This window comes from Xyrauchen texanus, chromosome 47 (assembly GCF_025860055.1).
Source record: "Xyrauchen texanus isolate HMW12.3.18 chromosome 47, RBS_HiC_50CHRs, whole genome shotgun sequence".
NCBI lineage: Eukaryota > Metazoa > Chordata > Actinopteri > Cypriniformes > Catostomidae > Xyrauchen > Xyrauchen texanus.
The window spans coordinates 14159854-14181684 of record NC_068322.1 but is presented as its reverse complement, the minus strand read 5'-3'; the positions used below and the strand labels follow the sequence as shown (position 1 = coordinate 14181684).

Sequence of the window (21831 nt, the reverse complement as noted above, 5' to 3'; positions counted from 1 at the left end):
CAGTTTGTTAAGGGGTCACAGAGAAATACTTTTGCTTGAAGACAACTGGAATATCTGTATAACCTCTGTTTTGAATTCACAGCTCAAAGACACCGCAGAGATGGAGGTAGAGAGACTCTCTCGCCGGTCGCCATGGTATGTAAAGGCAAAAGAGCAGGTGCTGTTGGGAACAAATGTTCAACAAAAACACCTTTGTTTTGTCCCTTTGCTACAAAAAGTCTCAAAAATGTACAAGGGTGGCAAACTATATTCAGCAGACGTTTTTATCCAAAGCCACTTTTAGGTGCGTTCATTCAATGTATACATTTATCATTTTGTGTGTACTCTTGAAATCAAACTCTTGAATTTGCTGTTGCTAGCACCATGTTCTACCAGTTAATCTACAAAAAATATGACAAAAGCACTGAATCCTTGGCACTGAATGACTAAGGTAGACAACTGGTCCCAGATGAGCACTTTAACTCTTTCCCCGCCAGGGTTTTTGACGATTTTCGCTAAATTTAATGGCCCGCAGAATATTTTCTTCCATGAATATATGAAGATGCTATATATCACAATAAAGATCTGAGCCTCTGCTTTTAGGCAAAAAAACGATTTTATTTTATCTTCATTTGTTCTTTTTTTATTGCGACTTGAACAGAGGTAGGTTTTGTCAAAAAACAACATTTCAGACAAAAAGCTGAGAAAAAGGCATGTTTATGTCTGATATTTTGAGCTTCTCATACTCCACTTCTTCATGTTTGAGACGATCGCAGTCTGTTTCTTTGATCAAAGAGTTGCGTACTCTTTCAAAACATGCGCAGGGGTCTTCCTTACCGTATAACACCTAAAACCCGGAAAATTCTGTGTTTGGCGGGGAAGCGTTTTTTCATAAAACACGGAAAATTCCGTGTTTGGCGAGGAAAGAGTTAATATGAGAGGTTTCATACAGATTGTTTTTATACTAATCTTACCTAACACCGTGCATATCTCCGCACTGTGGGAAAGGATATCATGGTTGTGTGTCGACCGCTTTACAGGAACATGGCAGCCAAGAGGCCACCGCTAAAGCGCTTCATTAGCTCGGGCACTTGGGCTGACATTGACGAGCCAACTCTGATGAGTAGGTAAGGCAACTCGTGAAGAACATGTGTACTGTTCGTCTTTTGGCCACCATTCCACTTTTATATTACAGCCGCAAACTAATTGTGCCATTGAAAGCTCAATGTATGCTGAGCCACAATCGAGGTCTTGAGCCAAGATGGTGGACGATCAGTGCTGGGTTTCAGTATTGTAAACTTTGCACAGGTATGGATATGACACTGATTCGCACTCCGAAGTGGAGCAGATAGAGGAACCAGAGGACAGAAGGACTAGGATAACTGACCTAGGCAACAAAATCACCTCCTTCATAATGCCAGCCAAGACGTTAGTGTACCTGCCGCCTCCCTGGCTCCGTATTAACTAATTTGCTTTAAAGTTCCGGCTTTCTAAAACTTGAGGATTTTGGACAGTAATGTTGCTACATTTAGCTCCTATAGCTAAGCAAAGGAAATCTAACCTTTCTTGATTGGACATGGGGCACCATAGCTCTTCTGCTTTGCATTCACAAAATGAACACTGCATATTTTCAGCTTCGGTTTGCAGCAAATAATCTGAGCAGCCCAGCTGTGGTGTCATAGATGCAGTTTGCTTCTGTCATTAATAACCCCCATGTTGTTTCCAAAGCCATATGATTGTCTTTGCTCCATGACACACAAAAGCAGATGTTAGACAAGAAAGCAAATAGTGACTGAAGCTAACATTCTGCCTATTTTTTGTCATTTGTGAGGGTGAGAAAATTGAGGAAATTATACCTTACAAAATTTTAAGGCATTTGTATCCTGATTCCACAGTTGTGTGCTGAAGTTCTCTGTGGTATTTTCTTAAACAGGAGTATTTGTAAAAATATATTCACTAACTTTCAAAATGTTTATAATGTTTATCCACAGTGTTCCTGTTCCAAGAAATATATTTTATATGAGCTCTCACATAATTTGTCAAACATTGCTTTCAGTAACAGCTGTAATTTTTCACATTCCTCTGAATGCTCAACATTTTTTCTTTAGGGCTATGAAACGATGTGCTCTTACCTCGGCCGACTCTACTGTACATGCCAGCATGATTATCAACTGTATTACTGTCTGTGCTGCTGAACATGTTACAGTTCATATTTATTTTGCATTGTTGGTTGGAGATCAGCTTTGTATTTCCTATTTTTCTAATGCCAGAAACATATTAAATTTGTATAAACTTACAAATCTTTATTTCATGCACTGTTGCATTTTGAAATGTGTCAAGGCAATTCATAATGCAACACAAATGTTGTATTCTTATTATTTCCACAAGGGGTGCTATAACGGGTCTTAGTGTAAAGTGTCTACAATTACACTTTCTTCTTCAGGTAGTGGTGGGGATTTAGATTCATACCAGGGACACGAGTCTTTTGAATCCGTTTACAAAAAAGATTTGTTTATTATTTTTTTCCATTAACGTTATTAACAAGTTATTGCATTGAACCAAAACTACAAAGTCATTCATACCAGAACAAGTCTAATTATATTTCACTAAAATGTGCATGTCTACAAATCTACTTTAAGACTTCAGCACAGCAGTGTTAGAGTTTTCCAAGAAATGACATCAAAGCATATCTATCATATTGTGAACTGCTCAGCACAACTTGTTTTCAAGCGATACAAAAAAAGACAACAATGCTTGCTTAAAAAATTATTATAAGTTTCAGTAGCGTCAATAAGTCATTGCATTGTGTGGCCATCACTCTCTTTTATTCATGATTCTTCCGGCCCATTTTCTTGTTGAACGAGATTGCCAAACTGACAAACAACTTGCCCATCTTTTCGTTCTGCTAGTCAGAGGATCTTCGTTCATGAATGAGATGACTGATTCGTTCATTTTGTTCGCGGTCGAATGTACCAGTACATTTAGAAGAGTTGAGCACAATTAACTCACATACTGAACTGAATGAACCACATGCCTCTTCTCGTTCAGTCAGAAGATCCTTATTCATGAACAAGATGACTGGGTGATTCATTCATGTAGTTTGTGAACGAGTATACGAGTTCATTCAGTTAGTTTATGAATGAGACATCTAATCTCGTTCAGACTCAAACGACGACTTGACTGGTTCAGTGAATTGTGTATTCGTTTAGTGGATGAAGCAAATCATATGCTCTTTCACAGTCTCATTGGAAGCTCACTGGCTTCGAAAGGAAGAGATGTCAGTGAATTAAAAACATGGAGGTGAAAAATTAAATAATTTTTTCAAAAAGACTGATTTGTTCAACAAACTCTGTTCTTCCTGGTGTTGCATAAGAAAACACCTTGCTTCCTGTTGCTGAAAGTATGCTGATGTATGTGCCAATATATTTCTTTCATTTTCCCTCCCAGCCCCAGCCCCAGCCCCAGCCCAACAGATCGCACTGCTCCCAGTCTGACAGAGGTGAGGCCTGCAGTGTCTAGAGGCACTAGAGGTGTTTGGATTTGGATGGCCTTGTTTGTAGTGCTAGCTGCTCTCCTGGCCCTGTTGGCGAGCTTGATGTTACAGCCAGCAGTGGATGCAGCACCTGTGGGTACTGGGGAATCGTGGATGGCCATCCAGCAGCTTCTGTGGCCCTACACAGGGCTCAGGCACAACGGCCAACCTCCTGTGTAACAGACAGCAGGCTGTCAGCTTCCGGTGAATGAGAGTTTGACCTGTACGCACTTACATAAAGACACTCGGAGACAAAGAACTCTGAAGTAGAATATAAGAGCTACAACACTGCTGACTATACATCTATTAGAACACTTTGTGATAATTTCTTACTGATGGGAAAGAGAAATGTGGGCGTCTTAAAAGGGACGTGCTGAAAACGGTGTACTGCTTGGAGCTTCGTAGAGATGCTGTGTACAGAAAGTGTTGTGTTGGCAGTGTTTAATATATATATATATATATATATATATATATATATATATATATATATATATATATATATTGTTTTATGTTAGTACTGACCAATCACACTATAAATGTACATTTAGGTGAGATGTGCAGACTGCCCGTAGAGGCAGTTGAGGATTCCTTTTTAAAGCTTTTTTTCTTCATCGGTGTGTTTTTTATCACCAGATTGAAAGAGTATTGAGATGCCCTTTTAAAAAAATGTTTTTATTAAGTTAACTTATTGTTTTACAGTTTTATTGCTGTAGATATATTTGTCTTTTTTTTTATATTGTTTCAAACATGTGGTTTTTAATCCCCATTAATTCATACACTTTTGTTACACAAGAGGGGGAGAGAGACTTTGCACAATAAAAGAAACTGATCCAACTAATATCAATATTTACTGCAAAAAAACTAAATAGATCCTGAGGCTTCAGTCAATCTACATAAACTCATGCCTGATGTTATGATTGCATGTTCAAAGCGGTAAAATAAAATTAGGTAAATGGAATCAATTTCTAATACCCTCGAATTCGAACTATGAATTTCTTTAAGGTAAATCTTACAAAAACAAATAAAAAAATAAAATAAAGATAATATTTTACTTAAAATGAAGCATATTTTTATGATCATTATGATATTTTGCAATATACCAATGTTGTGGAATTAATTGTCATGGCAATTCTAATTCTTCATCTTAAATTAAAATGTAGGACAACAAATAAAAACATTTTTCATATTACAGTATGAAAATTATTATTTTATTTGTTTTAGTACAATCGTGAGAAAATGTGCTTCACTGTAATTGAAATGGGTGACATTATTTCCACGAACGCAATGGTCACTCTGGTTGAGCTCCAGAGGTCATGTGTGGAGATGGGAGAAACTTGCAGAAGTATGACCATCACTGCAACAATCCATCGATCTGGGCTTTACGGCAGAGTGGGCAGACAGAAGCCTCTCCTCAGTGCAAGCACCTAAATAACTCTCAGACTGTGAGAAACAAGATTGATGAAGGTCTGATGAAATGAAGTTTGGCCTCAATTCCAAGCGTCATGTCTGGAGGAAATCAGGCACCGCTCATCACCTACACAATACCATCCCAACGGTGAAGCATGGTGGTGGAAGCATCATGATGTGGGGGTGTTTTTCATCAGCGGGGACTGGACAGAGTTGAACGAAAGCTGAACGCAGCAAAATACAGAGATATCCTTAATGAAAGCCTGGTCCAGAGTGCTCAGGATCTCAGACTGGGCAGAAGGTTCACCTTCCAACAGGACAATGACCCTAAGCACACAACACAAGAGTAGCTTAGGGACAACTCTGTGAATGTCCTTGAGTGGCTCAGCCAGAGCCTGGACTTGAATACAATTGAACATCTCTGGAGAGACTTGAAAATGGCTGTCCACCGACAGTCCCCATCCAACCTGACAGAGCTTGAGAGGATCTGCAGGGAAGAATAGCAGAAAATCCCCAAATCCAGGTGTGCAAAGCTTGTCGCATCATACCCAAAAAGACTTGTGGCCATAATCGCTGCCAAAGGTGTTGAGTTAAGGGTCTGAATACTTATGTAAATGTAATTTTTTTTCTTTTTAAAACATTTGTCATGCTATCAAAAATCTGGTTTTCGCTTTGTCATTATATCTGGCTGTTTGCCAGAAAGCATGAAAAATATAGGTATTTTCTAGGTGTTTGTGATTGACAACTTTTAAAATAAATCACTTATTTATGATCCTGTAAACACTACATTAATCAGATTTTTTTTTTTTAAATGAATGAAAGGGTGACGTGATTACAGAAGTGAAAAGATGAAAGTTATTTTCAGTATCATAATGTATGAAACGATTACATTATGTGTAGGTTCTACATTTTACTTAATGCCAACTGAGAGTGTTATTGTTGCACATAAAACATGAACAAGGAATAAAAAAAAATAAAAACTCTAAAAAAGCAGGGTCACTTGTTGTGTCATGTCCCACGCAATAGAGGCGGTAGAGCAGTTGTATGGTACAGGGGCCACATCGGGTTTTAAAGGAATAATTCACACAAAAATTAAAATTCTCTCATCATTTAGTCCACCCTTATATCATCCCAGATATGTATGACTTTATTTCTTCTGCAGAACACAATTGAAGATTTTTAGAAGAATTTCTCAGCTCTTTTTGTCCATATAATGCAAGTGAATGGGTGCCAATGTTTTGAAGCTCAAAAAATCACATATATCAGCATTTTCTGAAGTTTGTGACAGGTGGAATGTTTTGCTGAATTATTTCCCTGCAAATGTTCATACTTTTCTATCTTTATAAAGGCTAACCATAATTATAAATTATTTTATTATCTCTACTTTCCTGGTATTTTTTTTATACAGATTAACACAATCTTTACATCAGGGGTCAGTATTATATAAAAAAAACTAACAATATTATTTTAAAAATATTATTAAAATGGTCACTGTTTTATTCTATTACATTAATACTTGTAAAGCTGCTCAAGTTATTCAGCCAAATGTAGTGAGTGGTTTCTTTGTTATTGTTGTTTGATTAATTGCCTTTATATGACATAGCCTGCTAGACAGTGCTCAATTCGGTTACATGTACACTTCAAGTCTTACATTTTGATACAAATACGCTTTTTGTCCCACTGTTTATACGTTCACTTTAGACCAAGCCGACAGCGTTTACATTAATGCCTCACCAAAACGGGCACTGGTGGAATTATTAATTGTATTTGACCATTTAGTCAAGTACCCACATTAGTGTACTGTCAATCAAACAGCATGCAGCTACAGATGCCAGGAAATAAAAAATCTATATTTTATATTTCATCTAGATCAACCAACCAGTGGTTGTCTTGCTATCGTGATCGATGTAATGAACACCCCTCTTTAGATGTAGAACATAGGCTAAATATTTGTTAGGCTAACATTGATATCGAGGAAATCTCTCTCTTTGCCTTAATCTCTCACATCAACCCAATAATCTCAGTGATAGATGCCTCATTTACAGGCTACATTACAGAAACACAGAATCTAGTAAGCAGAAATATGAAATTTACCTCATTATGTTTATTAAAATTAGAGGCAGGATTAATGATGATATCTGGCTTGAGCAAGCTAAACTCACACGACACAATCATGCAACTGGCCTTTTTCACTGAAAAGCCCTTTCAGGTGCAGCCGTGATGTTGAGGTGGTTGAACTGTGTTTGAGGCATCCTCCACATCCATAACAGTTGGCGCCTGATCTGCAGCTGCTGTTCAAGTTTTTTTTACATGTGATTTGATTTGACGGGAGTCACGAGACTCTCCCTAGCCAATTATGTTGATAGATAAAAATAAAATCAGGACAGGGAAGTAGTGCATTAAAAGTACAGTTACAGCACTTAAAATGTACTCAAGTAAAGATAAATATATATCATTTTTAAACTACTTAAAAAGTACAATTCCTGGGAAAAATGACTTAATTACAGTGACGTGAGTATTTGTAATTTGTTACTTTACACCCCTGGTGGCAACACATTTTACAGTCCCCTATTTTACTGTTTTACTGTGGACTTTGTTGCGTATTTACTGAAAACAACCTAACACAAAAAGGCTTGGATTTAAGGGATGCTTTGGACTTTGGTACCAAAAAAAGTCTTATCATCGGACCTCTCTTGCTTTAATGGAGATGCTGACTTCAGTGAGAGCTCCAGTAATTGTAAACAATGCATAGTCTTGGGACAGAGGGCTCAGCTCACATGACTGGAAAGGCATATTAGCATTGAACTCCTGCAGTAATGTGAATGTATAAAAAGCATTCATCTGAAAGGAGATGCTGCGGGCCTCTGCGTCATAAGATGTCTCAGACATGCAGTCTGTCCTCCATTGATAACCTGCAGCAAACCAGTGCCCAGACATTGATTTAACCACTGCTACAAACAGAACATGAAAGACTCATCTCAGAGTCAAAAGCAGTCTTATAATAGAGAAAACGTGATATTTCTATTGCTTTAAAAGACTATAGGGCAAACCAATCATTATTATTGTTATTAGAGCAGTGTAAAACATTAATGGTGGTAATTGGTCACCAATAGGATCCCAGTGTGCCACTTGATGATCCTCCAGTGTTATTATTGATGCAGGAAGAGCTACAGTGTCTCCTACAGGCAGGGATGCAACATCACATTTTTCACCCAGCCTCCCTGTGGTAGAGCTCTGAACATGAGACTGCTCTGTCAGATAGGGTAACATCTGGAGACCTGTTTCTAATCACTTTAAAGAAGCACAAAAACAGCTGAAGATTAATGCATGTTTTTCTCATTTATGAAGACACCTGTGTCATTTCCCAGCCCTTCACAATGTGAGACTGTGGTGGTAGTAGTCCATCTACTACCACCACATACATCAAAGTAGAAGACTCCGCCTATGGGTGTGTATTGCTTCAGGTCCACCATATGCATTTCAGTGTTATCTATCACAGATTCAGCTGGTGATGTGGTGGAGCCATTTGGATCTAGAGCATTTAATTAATCAATAAGACATTACTGGTCATACTATATGTTACTGTGATTTACCATAAGCGTTGTAAGCAATGGCACACTGCTGAGTGGACTATCACAGATGGCCTCGAGTGGCTTAATAGATTAAAAACAATTGTGGCAACATGGCAAAAGAGACCAATATTACATGATTAAAATCCTCAATAATAATGATCACCAACTAATATAGTTAATTAGTCCAAATGTAGGTTAGTGAACTTGGTGCATTGTTGTACAATTGATAGGCTATTTTTTTATATCTTTAAAAGTGGCTCGTCCAAACAGATTTTAGAGCTGGGACTATATATTTTATTTGTATATTGTGTTATGGAATTGGGTGTATTGTACAAATGTTCCCTAATGATCATAACTAATTAAAACATGCTGTCTCCTACAGTGAAAATAATACTGAACAGCAAATTGATATTTTATGATCACGTTTACACCTGGTATTAACATGCGTTTCAGGTGATCTGATCTGTGGTCAGCACCAAATACAGGTGTAAACGGTGCAAATCATTTTGTTATCAGGTCACAGACACCACATTCAGAAGTAGTCAAAAACACATATAACCACATTGCATTTAAGGTTTAAATGCTAATCCGTCCTGATGCACCCCAGACAACACTGAAGCACCGCCTACTCGCCCGTCTATCAACTACTCTGCTAAAAGCTTTAGACTTAAAACCGAGCATAACTGGAACAAAGGAATTAGCAGTCTAATCTAAAAACAAATTTAAAAGCACACACATAATATATTTGTGACAGGGTGGAGGGGGGGCGGGTCGTGATGCTACACACCCAGCCCCCAATCAGGCTAATCAAGCCTCCGAGAGGGAAAAAGGCCAACTGGAGACGGCAGTGGGACAGAGAGAGAGAGATGTTCGGGCAGCTGTCCGACACATTTGTATGTTTGTTTAGTATTTACTATTATTTTTACCGTCAAGCTGGTTCTCGCCTCCTCCTTTCCATTAATCTCTTTACAATATTCATGCAAAAAATCTTTATAGATTGTCTTCAGCAGTGGTGAATTCTCAGGGCCAGCAAAGCCTTCTATGCTGGCCTAACATGCCAAATAAATAAATATTTTTTCATCCTTTCATTCTCAATCACCTTTTAGCCTATGTATTTTTAACCGCTTTCCACTCTTAATTATCTCTACAAACAAACAGAGAAAAATTTAAAGTTTATCCAGTCAGAATTTATTCCTTGATGCTTCCAAATCACATGCCTGAAGCAGCACGTGAGTCTGAGCTCCACCCCATCAGGCCTTCAGAATTTCCACAGAATCCCTGAACAGTGCAAATTAATGCCCATCTAATGTCAGATTGTCAGATTCATCAGCCAATCTGATTTATTTGTTTTTGGTGGGTGTGGTCTTTAGGATATTTCCCGGTCGAGGCCTTCTAGCTGGCCTTGAGTGAGGCAAACTTAAATGCTTTAAATGACGCAATTTGAAATCGAAGAGCGTGAGATCTTGCTGATGAGTTGGCTGTCAACACTGATCGTGCGATTGATTAATTGAACAGAAAAGGAGGACTGATTTTCAGTGTCAGATCAAGTTTTGAAAAGTAGTACTGCATTCCATTCAACTCGGAAAGTTGGATTTTACAAGTTCCTACAAGTAAAAGTGCAATAGATGCATCTTGAAGTCACAATTACAACTTGAAGGCTCATGCAGAAATTATCAACTCTGATTTCGCCGAGATGCAGGGGCATTATGTCACACAAACATGGATAGATATAAAAAGTTTCACTTTATTTCACTCACTTTATTAAGTAATATCGATAAATAAGTTAGTTTCCACATTACATGATATTAAAGCTCGTTTAACAAATGCCTGCAGAAACAGGTGTATAAAACATCATAATCTCTTTTGATAATTGTACACCTGAAGCACAAATGCTTGTGCTGCAGCACTGTTTATCAGCTGGGTTGCTAGGAGACCTCTCTAATGAGAGTCAAACCGCTGCTAAGCTAACAGGAGCATTGCAATTTTGTTTCCTTAAACGTCATATTCCGAATATCGGGGAAAGGAATGCATTTATGGTCAGAGATTTCAAGTAGGAATATCCCACATCCAACTTGAATGGAACACAGCATAACCGTGTACCCTGACGAAACGCAATTTATTGCAAGGAACATTTAAATCGCAAATATTATTAGATAGATTTTCCAGGTATTATAGACTTCCTTTGTAGATTCATATAAAAATGATGATCTTTGAATGTCTGTTCAGGAGACATTCATTTCACAAACAGTCATGCTGCAGTTAAAATTAGGCTTGCTTGAGCATTAAGTGTCGTTTCAAGTTCTGGCTTTCGTGCGTGTATGTGTTTTCAATTGTCAATTGGTATTATTAGTTAGCTGCAACATAGTGTGTGATGCCCAAAGGCATAGATTGTCTTATTCATTGTGAAACCATGTTTTCTTAATGGGATGAATCCCACTGAAGGCCTAGACTTTTAATGCACAGCCCGCCACTGGTCTTCAATATTCCTGATTTTGACAGAAAGAGACAGATGAGAAGCATGCAAATCTGAAGCTCCTTGTAATACAGGTAATACACTAAATTGAAATATTATAAAATTCTAAAATAAAATAATGTGCTTGAAATTTCACATTTGTGATTCAAATAAAATGCAAATATAATAATACAAAAATGGTGCACTGATTTTTATCACACTTTCTTTAAAACTTTTTTTGTGCTTCATCATCATGCAGTAATACACTGACATAGTGATTGATGTATATCATCATGAAATCAAAGGTCCTACCCTTGAAATCTAAACACAAGTGGTCAAAGGAGATGCATTTGAGATACATGTTAATACCAGGTGTAAATGGTGGTGTCTCGCCTGACCACTTGTTATGGATGAATGAATGGGAACAATTTTTTAGGGTTTAAAGGGTTTTTTTTAGGGTGTGAAGCTTATAATTTTATAAAAGCACTTACATTCATTCTTCTGACATTTTTACAGTCATTTTAGGGTTTATGGCATTATGTAATCAAGGCAATGAAGTTGAGAAAAAGGTTAGTAAGCAATTTTAATACATTAAAATCATGTTAACACATATTGTTTATGTCTTTTGACTATACTTTAGAAAAAGTGAGTATTTTAAGGTTTAAAGAATGGCCCCACTCACTTCCAGTGTACAGAAAGTTCCTCGCTGCAACCCAGGTTTTTAAATTTTTTTAAAGAAAAGGAGGGACAAGCCAAATAAAATGTTTTGTGGTAATCAATATGGCCATAAATGCTCTTTACTGAGCTTAACTTGTATTGAACCCAGAATATTTCTTTAATGCCAGCTGTGAAAATGGAGTCCATGTGGTAAACTGCTCAATCTTGATTTTAAGGAATATTCCAGGTTTAATACAAGTTTATCTCAATTGAACTTATTTGTGGCATAATGTTAAAAAAAGCACAAATTTGTTACAGTGAGACACTTACAATGGAAGTAAATAGAGGACCAGTTTTTAAACATTAAAATATTAACTTTTTCAAAAGTATAGCCAAAACAATATTCATGTAAACATGATTTTAGTGTGATAACATCACTTGCTAACCTTTTCTGTGTAAAGTTATAGCCAATTTGACAAATTCGTTGCCATGAATATGTAATGTCAACAAACACTAGAACTCTCAAATGATTGTAAAAACATCTTTACAGCTGAAATAATACACGTGTTGTAACAGAAGTGCTTTTGGTAAAATCATTAACTTCAAATTTCTGTGTTTAAACCCTCCAAAATTGGCCACATTTACTTTCATTGTCCCCATTCACTTACATTCTAAGTGCCTCACTATAACCTCTATTTTTGCTTCTTTCTTTTTTAAAGAAAAGGAGGGACAAGTCGAAATAAATGTTTGAGGTAATAAACATTATTCCACAAGTGCTGTCGATTGAGCTTAACTGTTGAACTCAGAATATTCCTTTTAATAGGAATTAGATGAGGAAGATGAAGACAAGGGATAACCCAAACAGATTCTACTTCTGAGGTGACTCTCTCCATGGTGAACTCCATATTACTTTCTCCATCCTCCAACTACTTGATTGAAGAACTCTTTCTGACACATCACACACACACACACACACACACACACACACACACACACACACACACACACACACACACACACACACACATCCTGCTCTGCAGCATGGCTCTAAGGGGAGAGACAGTGCCTCCCAACATGGACCTCTTTCCCTTAATCTGTCGCTCGCTGTGGTGGGACAGGTGTTCATAGCATGTGTGGAGGATCCGAACAGCAATGTCACTCACAGCCTGTGGTTTGGGTAGCTCGAAGCCCAGTCCCACCTCCTGGAGTGAGCACCAGCAGTGCACATGGAACATGGATAGTAGAGTATTTCCCTTATTACCTGACTATGTAAAACTGGCAGGACATGCAATCCCACACCAAAGAACGTTTAACTGATTGTTCTGTGTTCAAAGCTTTACTAAACTCTTAACTGTATAAGAATAAACCATCAGAAATTACTCATAGCAGATGGTGCTGCATCAGTAAAGGTGACTATGGACATGCTGTAAAGACATGAAGCAATACCAACCTGGGGTTTTTGCTGAGGTTTGCCTACAGACACAAAATGACGTTATCATCTTTGACAACAGTCTGAATGTTGCCGGTCTCAATGTCAGAATGAGAATTTGTGTGATGGATGGAAGGCAAAATCTACAGACGTTGCATCCAATCTATGTTAAAATAGAGGTGAGCTGCATACAGGGTCCAAAATTAATGCTAATGGTTAGAAGAAATGCAAAGATTTAGTTTGTTGGTGGATTTGTATGTCTTTGATGTGAATCATGTATGCCACTTACAGGGTCAACATGTTAATTTTGGGCACTGGACGCACAAGGGTCTCTGGATCTTCATGAGACAGCAGAAGTCTTACCTTTTGAAGTTCCTCAGTGGCCAGGTTGAGTTTCCAGTGAATGAGACTCTGTAGTGACAGGAATGTTTCTCGATACTGCTGAGCAACACAAGGCTCTGGTCCCCCACTCATAAGATAATCTAGTTAATCTGTCAGATGTTCAGAAGAAATCAATCAATAACTATTTTGTCAGTAATTGTCTTATCGCTTTTAATGAGAACACCATTCCCTTACAATTTACACAATCACTAATCAGTTACTGACTAAGATAAACCTCAAGAAAGCCTGAAGAGCCAAAGCACAGCTTTCCAAGATCCGCTGGATTTGGGTTTCTGAGTCCTCCCTCCACAAAATGCTGCACAGATGGGTCTGGACTGCTGTCACAATGCATATAACAATCCCACTGTAAAGACCAGAGATAAAAAAATCATGCTGACAATTTTTAAATCCAGTCTTTTGGGTCCCCAATATTGATACAACAAAGCAACTAATATCACAATATGTTCTTTTGCAGAGGTGTCTGCTGATGGTTTTAGGCCAAGGATCTTCAACAGGGGGTCAACAGGAACCCCAGGGGGGTCCATGGTGGTACCGCAGGGGGTCCTTAAATTATTTTTGATCCACCATTGGCATTTGGAATAATCACTCACTCACACGTGGGCTATAGTGACAGAGAGAAGTATGAAAATTAGTCTATCGACATGTTGAAGTCTTTCACGGATGCATGCCAAATCTTAAAGTGTGACTAAACAGCACTAGTCAGCAGAAGCGCGCAGCCCGGACAAGCCATTCACATGACCACTGCTCATCACTAGCCGCACAAAGCGCGACACGCATCAGGTTTAGCAGTGCTGTATTGGAGGGTTACGTGAGTAAACGCGTCTGCTTGCTCAACACTCAATTTTAAACGATATGTAACAGGGGCCCCGGCTCAGTCTCTTTAAGGGGTCCTTGGCCTGAAAATGTTTGAAGACCCCTGTTTTAGACTGTCCCTCTTTGTTTGCAAAATCTGAATAAAGCTACATGAGTCTTGTACCTTAGCTGTCACCCTGCACTCAGATTCCCACACGATGATTGCTGTGTGATTCTCATCTAGAATAAGCCGCAGTTCATTTAACTCATCTTCCCAGTGTTCTCTGTCCTGTGGCCCAGACATTCTGACACGCGTCAATCAATCATCGCACTCGAACTCTTCACACAAAATTCATCAGTATATACAGCTCAATGTGCATATCTGCTTAAAGTAGGTTCACTCAGAATTGAAAATACTGTCATCAGTTACTCACCCTCATGTTTCTTTCTTTCCGTGGAACACAAAAGTTGATGTTAGGCAGAATGTTAGCTGACTCACCATTCACTTTCATTGTATTAAAGAATATTCACTGAAAGTAAATGGTGACTGAGGCTAACATTCTGCCTAACATATCCTTTTGTGTTCTACGAAAGAAAGTCATATGGTTTGAAATGACAAGAGGGTGGGTAAGTGAACTATTCCTTTATAAAAAATCAAATACAACTAAACTAGACCAAAAGTGAACAATCAGCAGACCTTTAACTCAAGTAGGTGTTGTTTCTGTTTCTCTATCTGCTCCCTCTCCAGCCGTTCATTGTCCACATGCTCAACAATGAGGTGTGCCTCCTCTACACAGGAAGAAAAACTGTTTTCAGACTTTTTACCAACTAAACACTATGTAAATACAACTGCGTATTTACTATGTAAAATTGCAACAGCAACTACACAGTAGTAAAAGGCATGGTAAGGATGCTGTTCTAAACCTGTATGACTTTCTTCCATGGAACACAATATTAGATGTTAGGCATTATGTTCAGTCTCAGTCTTCATTCACTTTCATTGTATGGATAAATTCAATAAAAGAAAGTAAATTGTGACTGTTTACTTCTGCCTAACATTCTCCTTTTGTGTTCCACAGAAGAAAATAAGTCATACAGGTTTGGAACCAAAAGAGGGTAAGTAAAAATTTCAGAAATTTCATTTTTGGGTGAATTAACCCTTTAAAGGTTATAAATCTGATGCATCACTTGCAAGTTTTGATTAAAGAATTTGCTAAATGAAGTGAATAAAAGAACAATAACAGATTCTTCCTGTGCAGGTACATTCCTCACTCAGTCTTTGTTCATCTGCCTCTCTGCAGTCTCTCCCTCACAGCCTTGCTCAGGCCAACTCATTTCTTCTTTACAGACTGAAATCAAAATGCAAATAATTTATAATATGAAGCTTAATAATAATAAAAAAAGGGTTTTAGAAAAATTTAAATTTACACTTAAAGCTGTAAATACATTATTTATGCTTTTTTAATCTTTCTATCCTTTGGTGGCTATTAAAAGTTGAGATTAAAAATATAAAAATATTAGCAAATATTTAAATAAATAATAAACCAGATATACTTTGCATATGCGTGGCTGACATTATGTGGTGTGACATGATATGGTCCATCTAAAACTATTTTAAGACAACATTTAAGATGTTTAAAAATATATATATAAAAAGTATTATCCCTGGAGTTTTATGACCTCATATTAATTGAGAGACTACATTGAATATTTGTGCATTGAAACATTCAATTGAACATTGAAATTAATTTGTATACTGCAGGACAATTAAAATTAACTAATGAAGGTTTAAAAAAAAAAACATTAAAACTTAAAAAGTGATCACAACACTTAAAATGTACTTAAAATTACTCTCCTTTATACATTCATGCATATTTTAACCTACATTTCTTGATTGCAATAAAATAATAATAATAATAATAAAACAAAAACATACAGTAATGCTTCAATTACCCACATATATCCAAAGATTGGGAGTTTAAATGTGACATTTTGGCTCATTGATGATTTTTAAATACGGAGTCATCTGAACACTGGCTTATATATTTAATAAACTTGCATTTATGTTAGGAATTTCACTAGCATGAGTAATATTTTTCCTTGTTGGCGAAACTTCACTTACCATGTTCACGAGCTCTCCGGTGCGCATGTGCACCAAAAAGTATCATGGGAAAAAAAAGAGGAATTAATTCTCTACACTGTCCTTAGGAAGTTTTTGAGCGTTTATCCTTTGAAAATGTAAACCTGTTTAAAAGCATGACAATACTGCCGTCTTGTGGTCATTAATAACAACAACAGCAACGCTTTGACTGTAGCAAAGAATCTACACAAGATGGAGCCAAAGATGAGCGGTGTTTGCTGCTGTGTATTGAAATACCAATCGTCTATAAAGGTAAACAAACATATTCACACTGAACAGCACTTTTTTTTGCTCTACTACTGTACATTTAGGGTGCTACATTATGTTTGCGTTTGTCTTTTCTTCGTGCTTAGCCAAACTAACACTATTTCAAACATTTTATTGACACCAAATATTGTTTGGTCTATTAACCTCATCCAAACCCACACTGTAAATAAGTTTTGATAGTACACTAGGGTTGACACCCGTGCAGTATTTACAGATACTGGTCAGAATGCGTCAAGGCGAAATCGTTCCAGTTCGTTAATTTAACAATGATATAAGTTGGACATTTTTTATACGGCGAGTAAGGGACCGTGTAAAAAGTTCACTAATGGTGGTAAAACGCACATCCTAATTTTACCGAGTATTTGAACGATGTCAGTTGACTGCAGTCTGTTGGAATTCAACAATGGCTCACATTCAGTAGAAACAGAATGATGTCACACCGTCTGTTCTGATTGGTTGATAAATTTTACCTTAAGCACCTCCCTTGTTGACCAAGGAAGGCATCTCACTTGGTAAAATCTGGATGTGCCAGTTTTATTTTCTGTGTAAATGTTCTGTAAGATCAATGTATGAATACAATCATAAAGACTAGTACAGATGAAGGAAAACAAAATACAAATAATATATATATAAAAACGAAAATATGTATAAACCATCCAAAATGTATACATAAATAAGATAAAGAAAACAAATAATCAAAAAATATTAAAATAAATATGTTTTTAACATAGATTATGTATTTTCTTTTTATAAGACATGGGTCAGGAAATTTATAATTTTAGCATATAAGAGTATACCATTTTTATTAATAACGCATATTAACTCAATGCATTTAGTGCTAAAACTTTGGAGGAAGTGGTTAGCCCCCCCCCAACCTTGTGAAATCATAGTGAAACTATTGAAACACTATTTTTCTTGTCCTGAGAAGAATCTGTATATTCCGTGTTAGGTAAACAGCCTTCCTCATGCCTCTGGACAGCTAAAGAGACTCAGACACAGTATTCATGTGCCACACGTGAATTGTCACACTCTCCCTGACACACAGCATGAAGTGTATAAAAGCCCTAAATTGGGTAAATGATTAGGTTATTTTATAACTGAAAAAATTGTTTTCTTAAACTCAGCTTTTTTGTGTTCTAGGCTTTTGTGAGGCTGACCCCCTTCACTTTATAGTTCTCTAGTCAAAAGTCAAAACAGAAGCTGTTATTTGCATCTCTACCAACTTTTAGCTTGGATGGATGCCTCTTTCTCTCTCATTATCAGTGTCGTTTAAAGACTAGTGCAGGCAGAGTCTAAACCGTAGTGTTTTATGCAGCAGGCAGCGTGATCTGACCTCTCCCCGTATCTTTGATATGTTAAGTGTCAGAGCAGCAGAAAATATGCTATTTGCATCACTCTTTGCTGACTTTGTGTTAGACTGGCTGATAGTCTGCCTCCATTTCCCCCTCTCTCTTTATCTCTGATGTGTATGGGCCAGTGCTGGCAGTATGCTGAACTTACTGACATGCTATCTGGTTGGGTCATCTGATTGTACCATCTTTCTCAAAGCTGTTTTTAGCGACAGAGGAGGGCTAATGTGGGATTAATGGTTATCCAGACAGAGCGAGTGAGCAGATAGGGCCAGACATTTCCCTTCAAGTCTCTCATTATGCTCAGTTCGTAATTACACTAAACCCAATTATTGTCCCTGGCTTTTGTGATCTTCAAAGCTAAGATGTGACAAATAAAGCCGCTTGAGCGCAAGCAATGCAAAAAGCTTAATGAACAATAAAATCGACAAAATGCTCCAGAAAAAAGAGATTGGGCCCGATGTTAAATCTGTTGACATTTAATTTGCCAGTGAAACGGAAACACACTTCCCTCTAAAAGACAACATTTGGGCACAAACAAATGTTCTGGTTACGAGGAAAAGAGAAGGATGAAAGATGGGTTTACTAACATGTCTCTTCGTCTCTCTTTCATGTTAATTAGAAATTGCATCCCTTTGTTTCCTTTTGCCGGCACGTATTTATTTTCCTATTCCGTCCATTAGAACAAATTTGCAAAATGAGACGCAAATAATTGGATTTGTCTCCATGGCTGTCGTGAACGGGGGATGTTTTGCTTTTGTTTTGATTTTTCCTATAGTAAGTAAGTAAGTAAAGTTTATTTCTAAAGCGCTTTTCACAGATAAAATCACAAAGTGCTGTACACGAGAAAGGTAAAAGCAAAATCTTATATAAACAATATAAAAATATATACAATACATATGTAAAATCAAAGTGACACTAGTTAAAACCCATCAACCAAAAGCCTTCTTAAATAAACAAGTCTTCAGATCTTTTTAAAAGAGTCAACAGAGTCAGCCAGACGCAGAGACAGGGGCAGGGCGTTCCACAGTCTGGGGGCAACAGACTGAAAAGACAGGTCCCCACGGGTTTTATAACGAGTCTTGGGGACCATATGAAGGTTCTGGCCAGAAGACCGAAGAGTGCGGCTAGAGGAGTGCTGACTCAAAAGGACCTTGATGTACTGTGGGGCCTGACTATTTAATGCCCTAAAAGTCAGCACTAAAATCTTAAAATCAATCCTATATTTTACAGGGAGCCAGTGGAGAGTCAACAAAACGGGAGTGATATGAGACCTTCTTGGGGCACCAGTTAAAAGTCTAGCAGCACAATTTTGAACCATTTGCAGCTTGTTCACAGCAGACTTATTCATGAAGGTAAAGACAGAGTTGCAATAATCAAGTCTAGTTGATATGAAAGCATGAATAATAATTTCCAGATCCTTCTTTGACAACATTTTACGTATCTTAGAGATATTCCTGAGGTGATAGAGGCAGTTTCGGACAAGCTGTTTTGAGTGTATCTCCAAAGACATGGCCTGGTCAAACACAACCCCCAGGTTTCTGAGGCTGGATTTGACAGAGGAGCCAAGGGAGCCAAGGTGCTGTTTGATCACCGGGATCTTATGGTCTGGAGCAAAGATCAATGTTTCAGTCTTACTTGCATTTATCTGCAAAAAGTTTGTGGCCAGCCAGTCTTTGATAGAGGACACACACTCTAAGAACAGTGACAATCGATGGAACTCAGCATCATTAAAAGAACAATACAACTGGACATCATCGGCATAAAGATGATACTGATACATCCTTAAAACAACCCATAATATGACCAAGTGGCAAAATGTACAGTAAAAACAAAATAGGCCCCAAAACTGACCCTTGTGCCACTCCACGAGGACAAATTGGTCACATCTGACTGTACATTGTTTATAGAAACATTAAAGGTTCTGTCTTGAATATAGGAAGAGAACCACTGTAGGACAGATCCAGATAGTCCCATCTCATTTTGAAGCCGGTTGATCAGTATACTGTGATCTACCGTGTCAAAGGCAGAACTCAAATCGAGAAGTACAAGTACAGTGTAGCGGCCAGTGTCCGCTGCCATCATCACATCACTAGAGACTTTGATAAGAGCTGTTTCAGTGGAGTGCATTTTCCGGAAACCAGACTGAAAAATATCAAATAGGTTGTGCTGCTCCATAAAGGAAGTCAACTGGCATGCCACTACTTTTTCCAAAATTTTTGAAATAAATGGAAGTTTTGATATGGGCCTATAATTATTAGGTTCTGAAGGGTCGAGATTGGGCTTTTTAAGGATCGGGTTTACCACAGCGTGTTTGAAGTAGCTGGGGACTGAGCCAGATGTAAGTGACAAATTAATTATTTTTACCACACAGGGGCCAACGATATCAAACATTTTCAACAACAGTGGTGTTGGAACAATGTCAGCGGGGCTTGAAGTTGGTTTCATATTTCCTATTAATGTCTTCACATCCTGTAGGCTAACAGGAGTAAAAGACGACCAAGATAACACCATTGAGCATTCAGTAAAACACACAGTGATTAGGGGGCTTTGACACTGGCCCTAATGTCGTGTACTTTGTTTACAAAAAATGACAAAAAGTTGTTACAGTCTTCATGTGTGTACACAGGCACAAGAGGAGCTGAAGGTGCAGTTAGATTTTCGATGGTGTCAAACAAGACTTTATGATTTTTCTTATTTCCTGACATAAGTTTGGAAAAATAAGCTGAGCTGAGCCTGCTGTATCAACTCATTCAGATCCAGTATCATATACTTTAAATGGAGTCTGTGTACTTCTAATTTAGTTGTTTTCCACAGACGCTCTGTCTTACGACATTTTCTCTTAAAACTACAAATGTTATTATTCATCCACGGGAGGGCTTTTTTATGTGACCCTGAAATGTTTTTAACAGGCGCTACCGTATCCAAAACTAACCGACAGTGGTTGTTGAAACTTTGCACAAATGAATCAACATTCTCACAATCAGCAAAAGGGCGAGAGTCAAAGGAGGCAGAGAAATCACTAAGTGTTGTCTCACTAATGATGCGTTTTTGTGTTATAACATTGCAGACAGTAGGCATCAAGATAAGTGACAAATTAAACGATATACAACAATGGTCACTAATATTTAAATCCTCCACACTCAATGTATCTATGGTTAGGCCACAAGAGAAGACCAGATCTAACGTGTGACCTTTTTTATGTGTGGGGCCAGAAATATGCTGTACAAAATTGAACGAGTCCATGGTAGTCAACAATTCAGCTGCAATCAAACAAGTGGGATCATCAATATGCAGATTAAAGTCCCCAAGGACTAAAACGCGATCTAGTTTTATAATAGACGTTAAAAACTCAGAGAAATCATCAAGAAATATGCGTGCAGGACCCGGAGGTCGGTAAACTAAAACACAGTAATAGGGGTGTGTTTTCCCAACCTTACACATCTGCATCTCAATAGTTGAGTTTGCAGATTTGCCTTTGGATATTTTGTCCTTCTGTTGTGATGAAGGGAGGAGCTTGAGAGGTCTTTCCTCCACATTGTTCTCTTGATCATCTTCCATTTATAATGTTTCATCTTTTCATCTTGTAGTAGATTTTGAGCGACTTTGCTTTGTGTTTTAAGGAGGCTGTCTGTTGCTGTAATTCCAAACCTGTATGAAAATAATAGGAGGAGATTTAGCATGGTCCCTTACCACACCCTTCACAGTATTAGCATGTTTCAGCACAATGTGTGGACTTTTCAGATGACCCCTTACTCACTGTATAAAACATTTCCAACTTATATCATTGTTAAATTAACAAACTGGAACGATTTCGCCATGACGCATTCTGACTAGTTTACGGGACAAATCA

At 37.7% G+C, this 21831-nt stretch overlaps 2 protein-coding genes across 2 annotated transcripts in view; one reads left to right on the top strand and one right to left on the bottom strand.

Moving 5' to 3' along the window:
- lrmp (lymphoid-restricted membrane protein) overlaps positions 1 to 4871 on the top strand; it is a 33881-nt gene extending 29010 nt beyond the window's left edge. Inside the window, exons 32-35 of the mRNA XM_052121144.1 lie at positions 83 to 135; positions 1020 to 1106; positions 1288 to 1407; positions 3427 to 4871. Of these exons, the coding sequence (XP_051977104.1) occupies positions 83 to 135; positions 1020 to 1106; positions 1288 to 1407; positions 3427 to 3691 (525 nt within the window). The 3' untranslated portion in view covers positions 3692 to 4871. The remainder of the gene's footprint in view (positions 1 to 82; positions 136 to 1019; positions 1107 to 1287; positions 1408 to 3426) is intronic.
- A 2726-nt stretch (positions 4872 to 7597) lies between these two features.
- dnai7 (dynein axonemal intermediate chain 7) lies at positions 7598 to 21539 on the bottom strand. The gene is given in 12 exon segments (XM_052120593.1): positions 7598 to 7830; positions 8026 to 8209; positions 8271 to 8330; positions 8332 to 8450; positions 12666 to 12801; positions 13392 to 13519; positions 13631 to 13725; positions 13727 to 13773; positions 14407 to 14511; positions 14920 to 15011; positions 19419 to 19586; positions 21419 to 21539. Coding segments are annotated over 12 exon segments (1488 nt in total).
- Between the last annotated feature and the right edge of the window lie 292 nt (positions 21540 to 21831).